Source organism: Parasteatoda tepidariorum, chromosome 11 (genome assembly GCF_982258835.1).
Source record: "Parasteatoda tepidariorum strain Cologne lab strain chromosome 11, Ptep-v5.0, whole genome shotgun sequence".
NCBI classification, from domain to species: Eukaryota; Metazoa; Arthropoda; class Arachnida; order Araneae; family Theridiidae; genus Parasteatoda; species Parasteatoda tepidariorum.
In genome coordinates, this window is record NC_141765.1 from 33605690 (window position 1) to 33619803 (window position 14114).

The window sequence follows — 14114 nt, forward strand, 5'->3', positions numbered from 1 at the left end:
TATGTCTCAACCAATACTGAGTAAACAGTTTTCTTTACTTTGTTAGAGAAGATAATAATTTAAAAATAAATTATTAAGTAGGAAATTTACATTCTGAAATAAAAAATTTGAAGTTTTGGCAGTTATTTAATACCTTGTGAAACAACTTCTTCAATTGATTTGCCAGTTTCATATGCCATGAATCCAATTATTGAAAATACAACAAATCCAGCAAAAATACTTGTACCACAGTTTATAATTGGAATAAGTATAGAATCTCTGGAAATTAAAAACAATAAAATATAAGAATATTTAAATTACATAAGATACAACTATTTTTCAAGTAGAAGTAAGTATCAATAAATACTCACCTATAAACATTATTTGAAAATTTATTGTAGCTTGACATAGTAATCACAGCACCCCATGCACCTCCAACAGAGTAGAATATTTGAGTTGCTGCATCACCCCATACCTGAAATAAAGTTTGAACTATCAATTAAAGGTCATCTAAATAGTATAAAAGGATTCATGCACAAAATTTTTTGGGCTAATATAGTGATAGTGTATATTATTTAAAATTTATCTATGAGAATCCTACACACATAAAATTACGCATTTTTAAGGTACACATTAATGTAAAATTTAGGTCCTATTAACACATGCATGCTATTTTTATAAATATTTTTTAAGCTTGGAATATCAGGGTCTATTATGTCTTAACTTCTGAAAAATCCATTAACATATCTTAAAAATGATGAAGTGTATTAGTGAACAATTTTAAAATTTAATATCAAACAATATAACACTTAAAAGGAAATTAAGGTACTGTAGCAAAATTAATTCATTCCAAAGAACTTCCAAGAACAGCACTCTCATAAATTTACTTTTACATGTGAATATCTTAAAATCATGTATTCAAAATTTGCCAAGACAAGATATAACATACTAGGGAAAAAGTTTATATGAAATTACACTAAGTTGTTGAATTTTAAAAACTATAACACTGGTAAATAAAACAAAAAATAATAAATAAGTAAAGCAATTTTTTCCCAACAGCACAATCTATAGTTGAAAATAATAAGCATATTCTAGCCCCTCCAATAAAAAATATTGCACTTTATACATAAAAATAAATTTATTAGATCAAGCAAAACTTAAGTTGTTTTGAGTTTTGCCAACTAACTTAAAAATGGATAAGTTATTTAAAAAAAAAATAAAGGCATTTAAATTGCACTTTAAGGTTTTGTATGCAAATTGCCTTACTTAATTTACTTTACTCAATGATAATTTCTGTTTGTAATTTGCCTCTTCATCCTAAGAATAGCTCATTGAAAGCACACATTTTTAAATAAACACAAAGGCTGTATTTACTTTCAGTGGACAGCACGTAGAATACTTATTTTTAGTTTGTAAGAATAAAAATGTATCAAATTTAATCAAAGTTATCAAATCAAGTAAAAATTATCAAAACTTGCTGAGACACTATTTTATAACATTATCATAAACTTACAAAGGAAGTCTAATTATTAAATTTTTAAACAATGAAAGTCATCTAAGATTCTTGATTTTATTTATCCACTTTGTGGCAATATACCAAGTGTATAAATGAAACATTAACTTAAGTTTTTTAATTACTATATTTATTTCACTTTCTCTTTCACTATATGAAAATATTTATGCTATAAAGTAACTATTCATGAAGTATAAAAATTTAAAATATTAACTTACAGATAGAAATTTGAATAATCAGCAACACAAAATTATTACTATAGTAAGGAGTTTAAGTAATTTTACAGAGTGATAAGCTTAATTTTTTGACTGGTGAAATTACACTAAATGTAAATAATTGAACAACTTGGCAAGTTGCAGTTCTGAAATTTTTTTTGTAGAAAAAATATGGAAGGATAATATTTTTATGGAACAAGGCCTCTTTTTTTGGTTCTCTAAAATTTCTTCCTAACAAAGTACAAACATTAAAATTTTTGAAATAGTATGAGTGTTGACCCATGTCTTTTTATCATTGCTCCCATACACATACAATAGTCGGGTAAAATTACAGGAAATGTTTAGAAGACAAATTTGGTATATTTATAAGGTATTCTCTCAAAACAAATCTTTCCCTCGTGAAATTCATATTTTTTTAAAATTATATCTATTAAAATTTTTAAATTAAAAAATTAATAATTAGAAATTGTGAATTCTGTGAATGAAAGATTTGTTTTGAAAGAAATTCACAATTTCTACAAATTTTCACCCAAACTATTTAGAAATTTTAAAACCATTGCATGTAATGTTAATTCAGTTTGCATTTAATTTAGGAGTTTTCTTTTTATCTGTAATTTTTATTAATTAAATGAAAAACTTTTAACTTTCAAGGCATTCTTTATTCAATACTAAACTAAACTCAGTGGCGCGACAGTCCATAGAGGGTCAAGGCCTACTGTGCCCATCTCAGTTTTCTTGACCTTGGGCTCTGGGGTGCAGAAGCAGATGTTCCGGTTAGGTGGTCAGTCGAATGCGAAACTCCCAGTGTTTAGTTCCCAAGCATGCTTGGTACTCATTTATTGACCCACTGAAGGGATGAAAGGCTGAGTCAACCTTGCCCCGGCCAGAGGATCAAACCAGGGACCTGTGGCATGACAGAGCGAAGCGCTACCGCTCAGCCACCGGGCGTCATTCTTTATTCAATATACCACTATTTTATATAATTTTAAAAAAAAACCGAATGTAATGCAGGTTGTAAAATGTTTAAGTAAATTGGATAAAGATTAAGAAGTTACAGAGTTATCGGACTGTTTTGTAATCAGTCTGTGTTATGCTAAGTGGTTAGTGATTACAGGAGTAAGGCTTGCTATGATCACTTTGTTTAGGGACACATTTTGCAAGCTTTATTAAAAAGACAAATACTTATTTTTCAATTTAATGTTTAATAATATTTAGGAACAATATTAAATAAGTCATATAATTTAATCATCACATTCTTGCTTTTTCCATGTATTCTAAATAAAAATAATTATTATTCATTATTTAAATCTTTTAAATAAAGCATAATCATATTAAATATTAGAGCAAAAATAAAATAAAAACTCAAATTGAAAAACAATTATAGTACAGGGGAAGTTTTTTGGCACAAATTTTTTAGATCAAAAGATATTTATATCATTTCATAGATATCTGACCATTACAAGTCTCTGTTTCAAAAAAAATTTCAATAGATGTTACAATTATGAATACATATAAAGTAGTCATACTTTAAATGATAATAAAAGCTCCCAACGTGGTGATAGATAAAAAAGAATTCCATTCATTGCTCCAGGTAATGTAATACCTCTGATTAGCAAACACACAAGAACTACATATGGAAAAGTTGCAGTAACATAAACGACCTAAATAAAAGAACGTTCTTCAGAAATGAATATTATACATGCATAAAAATAAATAATTGAGTAACTAAAATAGGAATAATAATACTAATAGAAGATTTAATAAAAGGTTTTAAATTTTGTCATTTCAGTCTCAATTAAAGCTAAAATTTTATTTTATAATAACTCTCTTACAGTAATTATTTTTATATTGTACAAAAGCTACAATAATGGACTACAGGATACAACCCCATTAAATGTTAGGAAGTTTCCTATGAGAACAAAGTGTTTTTAATGGGACAAACCAAATCAGGGTAACCATCACATCACGTTAAATATTTTTCTTCAGTTGACCTTCACATTTTATCTATTGTTTTCATCATTTTGTGAAGCAGATTATAGTCATAGAAGTTATACTTTAAAAGTCAGCATCATAGAATTTTAATAACGTAATTTTAATATAAATATTTTGTATTTATCATATGTAAGCTTAACCAAAATATTTGCTGATAGAATGCGGGAGTGATCTAAAAACATTTAAGTTCTAAATCCATCATTACAAAGGTGGCAGATAAACTGAAAATATAAACTAATTTTAATTAAAAAATGGTCTACTTATTTTTAGTAAGCAATCTATGTTAAAAGCATTTTAAAATGGTATTTTTTTAAAATTTTAATCAAATTCTTCCCCACAGACTTTCCAAATGATAGCAATTGATCTTTTAATTTATGATGATTAATCTCACATTTACAACTTGTTTAAAACTTTAACAATATTATACTCAGTGCATTAAAATCAGACAAGCAGATTGAAGATTACTTTTTTTTTGTTTTAGTCTAGAGACTATGCTTACAAAATATATAAATATTACAGAAAGTTAGTGATTTTTTTTTGATGCTCTCTACTGATTGTTTGAGCATTTTGAAGATCCATTGTCAAGAAAGTTTAGCCTCATGTGACCCAATAAAGAAAGAATTACACTATTTGTACTAACAATAATGACAATGCTTGTAAATAGTACATTCTAAGAGCTTAGATAAGGATCCTTCAAATTGTGCTAGAAGTTTTGACAGAAAGAGTTCAATGATATAAAAACAAGAATCAGCCAAACTATGAAAAAACTTAATGATATCAAATACTCTAGATAAACTGAGCAAACAGTTTTAAACTATACCTAACATAATGAAAAACTGAACACAAAGAAATATCACAAGCATCTCTTGATGCAGAGTGACTGAACTGACAAGGATTGAAATTTGTTAGACTGTACCAAACTTCAATAGTCAAAGAAGCAGGTTAAACATTTAATATCTGTAGGATAAAATGAAAGTTTTTACGCAGCCTTCAAAAGTTACAGAATTAACGTATTTAAATGAATGTATTTAACATGATTTTTTATTATTATAACCTTTGGAAACTAAGAAGAGAGTTCTAATTATTTATTTATAGGAATATAAATAATTATAGATTACCTTTCCAGACGACTTAACTCCTTTCAAAAGACACAAAAACACCACAAGCCATGCTATGAATAATGTCAAAACAAGAGGCCAAAGTATTCCTCCCAAGTCATCAATACCTGAACTTTGTTGAAGCACATTAAATCTGCAATGAAAAATAGTAATATCATTAGCTTTTTTTACTGCTAATAGAATAGTTCTGAGCAAAAAAGTAAGAAATAAATTAATGGATGTAATTTATAAGAATCAGTTAAGTTTCAGTTAATTAATGCTAGGAGTACGGTAAAGTCTCCCAATAATCTCCTTTTCCTGAATATAGTTGCTTTTTTAGCCTTTTCAACCAAAAAATTTGCCATCGCCTCAGGCTGAAAATAGTTGCCTTTTAGTTGCATGTGGCAACTAAAAGGCGACTATTTGCTGCAGACGTTTCCATACCCGTAAACTGAAACATACATTTTTAGTTATAAGGAAATTTGAAAAAAATAAAAAAATTAATAAAAACTAAATCTACTTACAACCAAAATTCTTCACTAGATGTAGTTTTTGTAGAATTTGTAGTTATTGAACTAAGTGTTATGGGTTCATAATTTAATGTTGAGTTGCTATCAATGACAGTATTATTTTTATAGCGTGCTGTGCCTTCCACACAGTTAGGAGTATTCCACCAATTACCACAAGTTGACCATTGTACACTATAGGAGTGATACATGTAATACAATGTCCAAGCAATTATGACATTATAGTAAATGCAAACAATTCCAGAAATAAGCACCATCCCATAACCTAGACCTTAAAAAAAAAAAAAAAAAGATTATTACACACATTTTTTTAACATAGAACTTATTACACATTAGTTTGTGTCATTATATTCCAACCTTGAAATAATGGTGAAATTTTCCATACAGCTAAAGGTCCAAGGCTGCAAAATTGGCCAAAACTCATTTCTAAGAAGAATAATGGCATACCACAGATAATCAGGAAAATAATGTAAGGGACTAGAAAAGCTCCTGTAAAAAAAGATAACATGAATTTATATGAACTGAATTACTTTCTGAATGGAAACCTTCATTACAAGAAAGAAACAAATATATCATAATCAAAAGTTATATTGTTAATTGAAGATGCTCTGACACTCTGTCAGCTATAAAGACAGTTTCTAAAAAAAAAAAAAAAAAACATTGACACTTTACTATAAAAAAAAACTAACTTTGAAAGTGGCATAGATAATGAATTTTTAGCCTCATTTAGATATGTTAAGGTCACTTAAAAAAATAGTCTACCTTCTTTAAAAAATAAAAAAATTAACAATTGACAACCATTAACATTAAATTATTGGTAGATAGTTATACACCATTATGCCATAGATAAAGAGAATTTTGGGGACTGGGAGCCACACAACCTTTCAATGAAAAACTTTTTTTTATTCCTATAAAGAAAAATTAAGGTAGTTTTTCAAATAAATATCAATTGAAATAAAATTGATTTGAAATGTTGTATGAGTTAAATTTACTTGGAAAATTTCAACAGCGAAGAAGGCACAATTGCCTGGGATGGGAAGGAAATTACAGTTACATCAAGGACACTTTTAAAGAGTTTACAATTTCGTAGAGAAGAAAAATTCAAAAAGGTGTTAATTTCAAAGAGGAAGCATTCATTTAAAAATAAGAAAAAATGCAGACAAATTCTAAAAAAAGAATGGGGTCAGAAAGAGCAGATATTGTTTTTTCAAAATTGACAATTGTTTTAAAACCCTAGTATGCATAGTTCTTTAATGATTTTAAAAATGTACACCAAGGGCAGTTGCATAATACCCAGGATATCTATTGGTTTGGGAATTACAAGAAATAAGTATTAAAGATAATTAGACATTAAGAATTGTGGTTGCAACCGTTTTCAGTGATCACAAGGCAGGTCATTAAAGAAAATACATATTTTCTACATAAAACTGAACAAAAAAGGACTATGTGTTTAGCAAAAAAGCAGAATAGTATATGCCAAAATCATATGTTTTAATGTTCTTTTCAATTTCTTAATTCCATTAAAAAGTATTGTGTTTATGAAAATACTTTACATATAGTGTTTTTTGGACTTTCCAAACTTTACGGTTTATGATTTGCTTATTTTTGCAAATTTGGTTAGCATAAATAAGCAAATTATAAACCTCTTCCCATGCTTAAGTAAGAAAGTTGCAACTTGGTTTTCGCCTTAACTTTGGCTCTCAATTAAGTGAAAAAATTCTCGGATTAAATTTAAATAAAAGATGTAACTTTGCATAAAACAAAATTTATTTTTAAATTCATTTTATAAAATTTTAAGTAGAATATTCTTTAAGTATATTTTGTGCTTCTATTCCTTGTTCAAAACTGTTGATCTTTAAAACTCTTTGAAGAAATTTTTTTTAAACTTTTTCTTCAAATTTAATTTTTAGTCTAACTTTGAATAAAAAAAATTCATGCAATTTTATTGTTAATTATGTTCAAATAAAATTTTGAAAATAAGGGGATTTTATAGTTTAACAAAAGCATTGCAACTATTTCCCCTTTGTTAGCAAACAAAAAAAGTAATGCCACCTCCCATTAGATGCTTAGGTAATATTTCAACACCGCCTATGGCACATTTTTATACACACATGTGAATTTTTTTTAGACATACTTCCCGTTTTTGATAATGAACTTTCCATGAGGTTGTATGATTTTCATTTTCTTTTACTCCAGAAAAATATTTAGAACTTACCACCACCACTTTGGTAGCACAAATACGGAAACCTCCATATATTTCCAAGTCCAACTGCATACCCAACACATGATAGGAAAAAGTCCAGCTGTCTTCCCCATGTTCCGCGGTTGTTTTCAAGATCACTTACGGTACTAACAGTAGATGAAGTATCTTCTGGTAAAGGTAAAGGTACACTAACACTTGGCAGTTGAGAAGTTTTTGAAGAAATACAACCTTTTAAAGAATTGGATAAAAGAGTTCTTTTGACATCTTTCTCTTCTGCCTCAGGAGTTTTCTGGAAGAAAAAAAATTATGGTTGAAAAGAAGCATGTCAGTTTAATGATGAAAAAAAAAATGATAATGATAATAAATAAAATAAAATAAAATGAAAGATTTTTAATTTTGACAGATTTGTGATTTTTGAACCATTTTTACAGCTCAACATAAATATAATGCATTAATTATGGTAACTAAGTAGTAAAACCTTTGATTTACATTCAAAAGTAAATTTAAAACAGTATGTATAAGATAAACTGTGCTGCATATTACATAAAACAAAATTTTCCCAACTTAATATGTTAGAAATATTTTCAATGAACATTTGGTTTAATTGCAGTTAAATAAGAAAAAAGAAGGTGGGCCCTAAGCAATGAAGCTGTACCTAACACATTAAAAATATATTGCAAAGGTATTATTTAAAAATACTAAATTCTATGTACACACATTTACTAAAGACAAATAGAAAATTAATTTGGATGCTTAAAAATATTATTTAGAATTTTATTTCAGAAATTAAAGTTACACAAAGAAATAAAAATTAAATAACGCATTTTTTTTTTAAATGATCCATGTATTATATTAAAAATATATAAATAATATTTTTTGAAATTTGGATTAATTTTAACTTGAATTTTTTAAATTTTTTTTTTACTGTCTTAAATAAAATGAACTATGGCACTATTGCTGAGAAGCATGGGTATTGCAGGCACAGGACTGGTGGGTATACGTTGGCTTCAATAATTAGAAATCTCAATTTCTTTTTTCTTCCAAATGTGAAATTTTAAGAACATTTAGAATTATGCATTTTAATCTTTTGCACTCAGTATATTAAAATGTTATTTAAACTAATGTAAGCACAAAAATGCATAACACAATATTTTTATATAATGACTAACAAATGATAATATAGTTAAGATATAAAAATTTTAAATGTCAGAGTGGAGATATTTGATGTCCTATAAGAAAGGACATTATAGTGCAAAGAGTAAATCTTGTATCCCTCAAAATTTAGGCATCTGAGAAAAGATCCATGCTGAATAGTATAACTGGACCAGAAATTTGTTCCAAAGATAAAACAGCAAAAAGGAATTTTATTTTGAAATCATGATTTTAAAGCTTTCAATTATTTTTAATTGTCCCTTACATAATTAAAAGAATATATGTAAGAATGAAGTTAATTTTTTCTAACATTTGAACATCAAGAAATATTAAAAAATCCTCATTGTTCAAAATATAGTAAAAATATCATAGACTAAATATTTTTAGTTCATTCCTCGAACTGTTACAAGAGATTTTAGAAATGTATCATTCATATTCTTACCTTTTTTCACTGAATTCTACAAATAGGCTTCATTAGAAAATTGTAGTTTTTTTTTTAAATTGAAAAATATTTCAAGAAAATCATGAACAGAAAAACTTTTATAGGTTCCCATTTATTTCTAACAATTATAATTCAATAGAAGTGTGTTTGCAGTGTTTATATTTTGCAGGAAAGTTTATTTAGTTTTTTCTGTATATTTTTTTTTATTTATTGAAACCTCAGTTTTTTGCTTCTTTTTATAAGTCTGTCTCAAAAATTTATCCTTCTTAATCAATTAAAATCCTAGAGTATGTTTATTTAGAATGCTTTTCTCTATAACTCTGTCAAATTTCAAAACTTAAAGATTATTATTTTTTCTAATTATGGTTTCTTGGCTGGACAATTAGCACAGTTTTGGCTTTTAAAACAGATAATCCAATATAAAAAAATCTCTTGCGAGACTTAATTAACGCATTATAAAGAGAAAAAAAAATTAAAATTCAAATTTTTAATAACAATAGTAGTTTAAATTAATAATTTCTTTGCAAATTCGTGTTTTATGCGTAAATAAAAATATTCAAAAAAAAAATATACTCACTAAGTTGTGTCTTGCGTATTTTTAATCAGATTATGATAAATAATTAAATATAACCTAAATATTTGTGAGTGAGCAAACATCTGTAACATTTGAAAGATACATGGCGCTAGGTATCTTTAAAATGTAAAATTAAAATACGGAGCATAATAGTTAAGAAAAAGTTCGATAGATGGCATTTCAATACTTGGCTCTATGGAAAAATTTTGGAAAAGAGGAGGAGATACGAGACTGCTTTTTATCTACGCTTTAAACCTTCCAAAAATGAACTGATTGTACTCATCTCGCCATCTAGTGACGCTTTAAAAAGTAAAATTTTTTCATCTCAATTTCCCCCATTCCTTGAAAGTCGTATAGAGCGGATTTACTAGGTAATTTGGAGAAAAAATATTGTTACTTTTATTTGGTCAGAGGCTTCCTTTTATTTATTATTATTATTACCTTTATGAATTATAAATGAAGAGAAAACTAATATGTAATAGTCAAATATAGAATTTTTAATTTTAAAGAATTAAAATAATTAAATGACAAAGGCTGGCTTTTTAACCGAAATTTTTCTCATGATTAATTGAAATTTATTATTTGTATTTTAATAAAAGCAACGGACAGTATAACAGTAAATTTTTAAATCTAAAATACTAAATTTATTAAAAATTTTCGGTCGTTTTTAATTTAATTTTGTACATTTACAAATTTAAAATAGATTAGGCTAAGAAAAGGACAGAAAGACTTTCTTCTTCTTAACAAAGTGGAAAAAAAATGCAAACAGATTATTTATTTAGAATTAGATCAAAATTAAATATATATATATATTCAAACAGGTATTAAAATCTACTACTGAATAAGTTTATATTAAAAAATAATTTGATTTTTTAAAAAAAAAAATATTTGTAACTTTGCAAAGATAAAAAAAATCGTGTTTCAATTCATTTTATAGAATATTGATTAGAATATTCTTTAAGAATTGTTTCTGTTTTTCTTCAGAGGTTGAAACTGTTAAACTCTGAAACTTCTCACAGAAATTTTTGTCCTTCTTAAATTGAAAGTTTTTCTACGTGATCCCCCCCCCCTAAATGTTTTAAAATACTTTTGCGTTTTAGGAAAAATTTTGAAAATAATGTTAAAAAAAATATCTTACTTAAAAATTGCTCATACCATTCAACCCCTTCCCTTGTCTGCAAAATGAAGCAAATCACAGACACCCTTCCCTACTGTTTGGTGCTTACGTATTATTTGATCGGTCCAATAAGTTAAATGTATATATATTCAAATACATAAATGTAGAATTCCAAATAAATGTTCGCGTGACACCAATTGGGAAACCTCCTGGCGAGTTGTTTTGAATTTAATTTACTTCGTTGAGTAGACACGTGTCGATCAATGGCACAATGGATTCTGGATCTATTTCGGTTACTAATTTATGTTTAATGTATTATTATCTCTTTCTCAATCCATCAATCATAAAATTTTCCAGTATTACGCCGAAATTTTATGTAATTCTGACTACATTCCATTTCAAACTGAAAGTTTTAAACATATAGTTTAATAATAATAGTTATTTCAATTTAAAATTATTTTAAATGTTACATATTATTGATTACACTTAAGAAAACCATGCATAACGAATACACTTTTCTTAATTATGAATATATTTTTTAATTCTGATTAAGAGTTGAACTTGAATGGCTTGGCAAAAACGATAATTTCGAAATAAAAACAGCAACAAATGCTGGATGAATTTCAGTTTTATCTTTTCTTCCGACCTTATTTGAAAAGTAAAATCATAGATATTTATGTAGAATAGAGGTAGATGTGTATAAATTAGGGGAAAAAAAAATCGCTTTGATAAGTTCCTTTTTTCAGAATCTAGATGGCAGCACTACAACATTTTAAGAGGTGAAAATAAAATTTAAGACGCCGCAAACATTAAAAATTGCATTTGGTCACTCTTATTTTTCCTTAAAATGTGGTACGTGGTCGTCTACACACATACAAAATACAGCGAGAAAGAGAGATAGAGAGAGTAAATTGTAATTTACATTAATATTTGATACATATCCAAAATGACATTTAACTAAGTTTGATAAAACAAATATATTAAATTTCATAGCACTACCCATAATAATTCCAAATCTCTCTGTGTGTGTGTGTGTATATATATATATATATATATATATATATATATATATATATATACAGGAATAATTCTAACTATAACGAGTTTTTATTAGATACTGATATATATAAAAACGATTTAATTAATAGCCATTTTCCTAGTTCATTTCTTAATTTCTATTTTAAATTTAATTTCTATTTTAATTTCTATTTTAATTCTAATTTCTATTCTTAATTTCTATTTTAATTTTAATTGTCCAGTATAATAAACAGTTTATTTATTTATTTATTTATTTAATTATTTTTTATTTTTGTATAAGTGGAATGGGCTCTGGTTCGTAAAGAACCACCCCAGATAAATGCAGGTGATACGTGTATACTTTAAAATTATGTAAGGTTGTATGAATGAAGAATAAAACCTATAAACGGTTTTCTATTCCTGTATGCAGGCTCTGATTTTTAAATAAGTCACCCTATGAAAGATGGATATGTGTATTCTGTAAAATTATGAATGAAGGATGGGTCTATAAACGGCTTTCTATCCTGACAGACTGACTTTTAAATTAATTTCCCTATTAATGATTTTTTTAATTTTTTTATTTTTATTTTTTTATTTATTTATTTATATTTTTTTTATTTATTTATTTTTTGTTTTTTTAAGACTGCTAATTTATTCAATCCGTTAAACATTTTTATTATTATTTCAATTTTATTACCTTTTTACTAATTGTTTCTCCTAGATGGCAGCACTAATATTTTACCTAAACATTTTTTTCTTCTTCTTCGATCAAATGTTTTTTTAAATTTTATTATATTCGATTCAAGCTATAAGCAATATTTTACATCTTCGCGATTTTTGTTAACTGTTTTATTATTGTACTTTTAAACCTAAACCGCGTTTTAATTCACGCCGGTAAGTTTGATTTCCTATTACATTTTTCTTTTATTTCATGATTTTTTTCAAAATAAGGTTTTTTGCGATATCGACACATATAAAGAATAATTTTTATCTTAGGATAATTATTCTTTATTCAGAAATATCGCATTATTTATGGCAATTAGATGTGTCTTGACAACGACTATTTGCTTATACCATTCTTGTTTCTCTACCATTTAGTTTTTTATTTTTATTTTATTCATGTTTTTCATGTTAATTTGTGTTTATATATATATATATATATATATATATATATATATATATATATATATATATATATATATATATATATACTTAAAACTAATAATTTGTAGTAATAATTCTTAATTTTAAATAATATTTACTGTATTACATAAAATTAAATTTGAGTAAACTTTCATCGAAATTTTATTTAAATTTAATTAATTATGCCTGAAAAAAAATATTTACAAACTATATTGTAAACAAAAGGTAAAACTTATCATTTAAGATAAATATGTGTTTTTCAAACATATTTATCATAAGGGAAATAAATCACGATTTATTATTTTCTAATGGTAAAAATATGCCGATTCACGACAAAATGTCGTTCTAGTGAAAGATTCGAGGCGGATTAACGTTTTAGTTTAAAATCCTCAGTTAAAAGAGAGTAGATAAAAATTTTAAATCCTTAGATCTGCTTAATATTGGTTAGATGTCTCTGACGTACTAGCATTATATAACTTATTCAAAAATATTATTACGCCTTTCAAAAGGAAGCTTTTTTCTGATTTTTTCCTTAAGCAACTATTTAAATAAATTCTTTGTTCACTGATTGAATTTAATTGTTCATAAAATAAAAATGTAATTTCGACTGTTTCTTTTCTTCCGGAGGAGGGGGGGGGGGAGAAAGCAATATTTTGGGACGAAATGTTTTCAACTTTAAATTCCGCCTATGTTTTAACATAGGTTCACACCACAATGTCCCTTTTTAAAATCAGCCAAAGTATTCCATGTGGTAAACTGTAAGTAAAAAAATACTAAAACAATATTCTAAAGAATATTATTTTAGTAAATAGTTAAATTTTTAATATTTTTACACATAAATAATGTACTTCAATAATTTTTTTTAGCACTTTATTTAAAAACGGGGAGAAAACTAAAAATTGCCGGAGGTATTTTTCCAACTACATACTACATAGACCTATTTTGTATAAACTTATAACTTCTTGGCTATAAATATTCATAATTAGTATCTATGAATGAAAATATGAAGCTAAAATAATTTAAACCTTCCTTTATGGAGTTATTCGTCTTAATGTGTACTTAAATTTACTGGACCCTATTTTCCACTACAGACGGGTTGCAAAATAAGGGAAGCACAGTATTTTTTTTAATCTCAGTACCAAT

General features: G+C 26.3%; 1 protein-coding gene across 2 annotated transcripts in view; it reads right to left on the reverse strand.

Annotated features, from left to right (window-relative positions):
* The window catches only part of LOC107450096 (sodium- and chloride-dependent glycine transporter 1), a 55038-nt gene that overhangs the window by 21166 nt on the left and 19758 nt on the right, over nt 1-14114 (reverse strand). The window contains exons 2-8 of one of the 2 annotated variants that reach the window (XM_016065820.4): nt 7539-7815; nt 5681-5812; nt 5321-5594; nt 4818-4950; nt 3234-3368; nt 351-454; nt 134-258 (exon numbers count right to left, since the gene is read on the reverse strand). In XM_016065820.4, the coding sequence (XP_015921306.1) occupies nt 134-258; nt 351-454; nt 3234-3368; nt 4818-4950; nt 5321-5594; nt 5681-5812; nt 7539-7815 (1180 nt within the window). The remainder of the gene's footprint in view (nt 1-133; nt 259-350; nt 455-3233; nt 3369-4817; nt 4951-5320; nt 5595-5680; nt 5813-7538; nt 7816-14114) is intronic. The other variant, XM_043042129.3, reaches the window with a different exon arrangement.